Source organism: Palaemon carinicauda, chromosome 1 (assembly GCF_036898095.1).
Source record: "Palaemon carinicauda isolate YSFRI2023 chromosome 1, ASM3689809v2, whole genome shotgun sequence".
NCBI lineage: Eukaryota > Metazoa > Arthropoda > Malacostraca > Decapoda > Palaemonidae > Palaemon > Palaemon carinicauda.
Genome location: NC_090725.1, coordinates 328,081,622 through 328,085,741, shown reverse-complemented (window position 1 = coordinate 328,085,741; position 4,120 = coordinate 328,081,622). Strand labels below are relative to the sequence as shown.

The 4,120-nt window shown below is 38.2% G+C and overlaps 1 protein-coding gene across 1 annotated transcript; it reads right to left on the bottom strand.

Annotated features, from left to right (window-relative positions):
- Nucleotides 1–1,262: 1,262 nt before the first annotated feature.
- Nucleotides 1,263–3,773, bottom strand: LOC137640940 (mucin-2-like). Its single transcript, XM_068373402.1, has one exon. It carries the CDS (start codon nucleotides 3,771–3,773, stop codon nucleotides 1,263–1,265), a length of 2,511 nt encoding a protein of 836 aa, XP_068229503.1.
- Between the last annotated feature and the right edge of the window lie 347 nt (nucleotides 3,774–4,120).

The window sequence follows — 4,120 nt, the reverse complement described above, 5'->3', positions numbered from 1 at the left end:
AACACTTGGCTTTGATTGGTCAAACAGTGCTAAAAACTATCTATATGTTTTCAACATTAATTTTACTATATCGGATCATCTGCCAACACATTTTCTAACATCTGAAGATCAACATTCTAGAACAATTAAATAGATTGTAAATTCGATGGAAAATTAGTGTCAATATATTCGAATTTTTACCCCTTTATCAAAAGACTCACAATAGCTAAATTTGCTAAGGTATTTTTGTGTCTTTGTTAGACAATTGAATATCACATTCGGGAAAACAATAAAATCTTATTATCCAAACCATAGCTAAGAAAAGTCAGTTATATTCATATATGAAATATATTAACTCAAAATCAATACATATTTCTGTTAAGCCTTTTTCCAAAATATGTGGGTTTCCTTAATTAGAATCTAAATATGAATATTATATTCGGGAAAACTAGAACTACCAAAACCATAGCAAGGAAAAGTCAGGTATATTCATATATGAAATTTATTAACTCGAATCAATGCATATCACTATTCAGCCTTTTGACAAATATGAGGAACTTCTTAATTTGAATTTAAATGGTAATGTTTAAGAATTATTCCAATCATAGCAGGCCAATAATTCAAATATTAAATATATTAACTTAAAATAATGTATATCACTATTTAGCCTTTTGACAAATATATGAAACTTCCTTAATTTGAATTTAAATGGTAATGTAAAACATATTTTGATCATAGCAGGTAAGTAATTCATATATGGAATATATTAACACAAAATCAAAGCATATTACAATTCAGCCTTCTGACAAATATATGGAACTTCTCAATTTGAGATTAAATGGTAATGTTTAAAACATATTTTAATCATAGCAGGTAATTAATTCATATATGAAATATATTAACTTGAAATTAACGCATATCACTATATGAAACCTCCTTAATTCGAATTTGAATGGTTATATGTAAAACATATTTTAATTATAGAAGGTAAGTAATTCATATATGGAATATATTAACTCAAAATTAAAGCATATCACCAATCAGCCTTTTGACAAATATGTGGAGCTTCCTTAATTTGAAGTTAAAAGGTAATGTTCAAAACATATTCTAAACATAGCAATTAAATAATTCATTCAAATAACCATTATAATTCCAAACATTATTTCTCAAACTACCATTGATACTTATATAACCAATATGTCCCAGAAAATTCTTCAATTCCTCTAAAATAAACAGATATATGAAACTGCTCTAATGATATTGATGATATCAGACTCTCTGAATTAATTATAGGTTTTCTCAGTAGTGGTAGGAATAGTGGTAGATGTAAATTCTGTGGCTGTTGTAGAAGGGATTGTTGTAACTGTTGTAGATACAGTTGTAGTGGGGGTTGTAGTGGCAGAGGTGAGTGGTGCAGACGTAGAAGAGGCAGTACTAGTTGTGGTAGGGGTAGTGGTAGAGGTACTGGTAGGAGTCGTGGTAGTAGTAGAGGTACTGGTAGTTGAAGGTATGGTTGTAGGGGTGCTGGTAGTGGTAAGAGTTATGGTAGATGCACTGGTAGTGGTAGGGGTACTAGTAGTGGTAGGGGTACTAGTAGTATTAGGAGTGGTGGTAGATGTGCTGGTAGTTGTAGGGGTACTGGTAGTGCTAGATGTGCTGGTAGTGGTAGGAGTACTGGTAGTGGTGGATGTGCTGGTAGTGATAGAGGTACTAGTAGTGGTAGGAGTGGTGGTAGATGTGCTGGTAGGGGTACTGGCAGTGGTAGATGTGCTAGTAGTTGTAGGGGTACTGCTAGTGGTAGATGTGCTGGTAGTGGTAGGAGTACTAGTAGTAGTAGGAGTGGTGGTAGAGGTGCTGGTAGTGGTAGGGGTACTGGTAGTGGTAGATGTGCTGGTAGTGGTAGGGGTACTGGTAGTGGTAGATGTGCTGGTAGTGGTAGGGGTACTGGTAGTTGTAGGAGTGGTGGTAGATGCACTGGTAGTGGTAGGAGTACTAGTAGTTGTAGGAGTGGTGGTAGATGAACTGGTAGTAGTAGGAGTACTGGTAGTTGTTGGAGTGGTGGTAGATGCACTGGTAGTAGGTGTACTGGTAGTTGTAGGAGTGGTGGTAGATGAACTGGTAGTGGTAGAAGTACTGGTAGTTGTTGGAGTGGTGGTATATGTACTGGTAGTTGTAGGGGTAGTGGTAGATGCACTGGTAGTAGTAGGAGTACTGGTAGTTGTAGGCGTGGTGGTAGATGAACTGGTAGTAGTGGAAGTACTGGTAGTTGTAGGGGTGGTGGTAGATGTACTGGTAGTGGTAGGAGTGGTAGTAGATGCACTGGTAGTAGTAGGAGTACTGGTAGTTGGAGTGGTGGTAGATACACTTGTAGTGGTAGGAGTACTGGTAGTTGAAGGAGTGGTGGTTAATGCACTGGTAGTGGTAGGAGTACTGGTAGTTGTTGGAGTAGTGGTAGATGCACTGGTAGTAGTAGGAGTACTGGTAGTTGTTGGAGTGGTGGTAGATGCACTGGTAGTGGTAGGAGTACTGGTAGTTGTTGGAGCGGCACTGGTAGTTGTAGGAGTACTGGTAGTGGTAGGAGTGGTGGTAGATGCACTGGCAGTGGTAGGAGTACTGGTAGTGGCAGGAGTACTGGTAGTGGTAGGAGTACTGGTAGTGGTAGAAGTGGTGGTATATGCACTGGTAGTGGTAAGTGTACTAGTAGTGGTAGGAATTGTGGTAGATGTGGTGGTAGTGGTAGAGTCAGTGGCAGATAAGCTGGTTGTGGTAGGGGTAGAAGTGGTGGTAGATGCACTGCTACTGGTAAGGGTACTGATAGTGGTAGGTGTACTAGTAGTTGTAGGAGTGGTGGTAGATGAACTGGTAGTGGTAGGGGTACTGGTGGTAATAGAGGCACTGTCAGTGGCGGTGGTAATTTCAGAGGTACTAGTAGTGGTAGGGACAGTAGAAGAGAGGCTGGTAGTGGTTGGTTTAGCTGTAGAGATACTGGTAGTGACAGAGGTACTGTCTGTAGTAGAGATTGAGGCAGTAGTAGGTATAGGGGTTGAGGTACTACTACTGGTAGTGGTAGTTATACTAGTAGAATTACTGGTAAGGTCAGGAGTTCTAGTAAGGGTACTGGAACTGGCAGGTGAAGTATAAGATGAACTGGCAACTGTAGGAGTAGTGGTAGAGCTACTGGTAGTTGAGGATATAGGGTCAGAGGCTTTGAAAGTAGTAAAAGTAGTAGTAGTGGTAGAAGCGTCAGTTGAGTATGCTTGCTCAGAGGTAGCGTTTGAAGCCGTAGTGGATACTGATCCTCCGGTGGAGCTACTGATAGTCGAAGGAACAGTTGTAGTCATAGTAGAATTACTGGCAGTAGCTGTAAGGGTACTGGCATCAGTTGATGCTGTATCAGTGACTGAGGCAGTTGTAGTTATAGATGTGTCAATATTGGTGTGAATAGTAGTGAACAGTGGTGTGAATGATGTACTACCTGTGGTGACTGGTGTAGTATTTGTTGATGCAGTGGAGGTAGTGGAGAGATTACTGGTATATGTTACAGATGTAGCTGTAGATGAAGAAATGCCAGTTGTTGTATCTTTAGAAATAGATTCTGTCGACAGGGAAATGTTTGTGCTCACAGATGTAAGTACAGCACTGGTTGGTTCAATTTCCTTTGAGATTGTTGTTTCATTCATAGTCGTTTCAGAATCGTAGGCTGAGGTGGACATAATAGATGAGCTTGAAGGATTTGCAGTTGAAAGGGTTACTACATTCATGGCCCCTGCAAGATAAGATATCTTTGTAGACATCTAACGTTATTATTTTCCTATAACTACTTGCTAAAATTCAAGTATATTTTTTTCTTTTAAGGCCATAAATATTTATCAATTAAAGCTTTGTAATCCTGAATCAATTTATTATAGAAAATATTAGAAGTATTGCTTTTAGTATTTTACACAAAAAAAATCATGTGATATTATAAGTGCTTCCCTAAATCAAAATTATTTACAAAAACTATAAATTGATTAGTCAGACATTAAAAGGTAAACTATAAATCATATCCAATTAAGCATAATGATTTCAGTAAATGAGTTGGATGTCCAAAAACCAAAGGTAAATTCAGAGTCTGTTCTTACACCAATTCAGAATGAAGCTA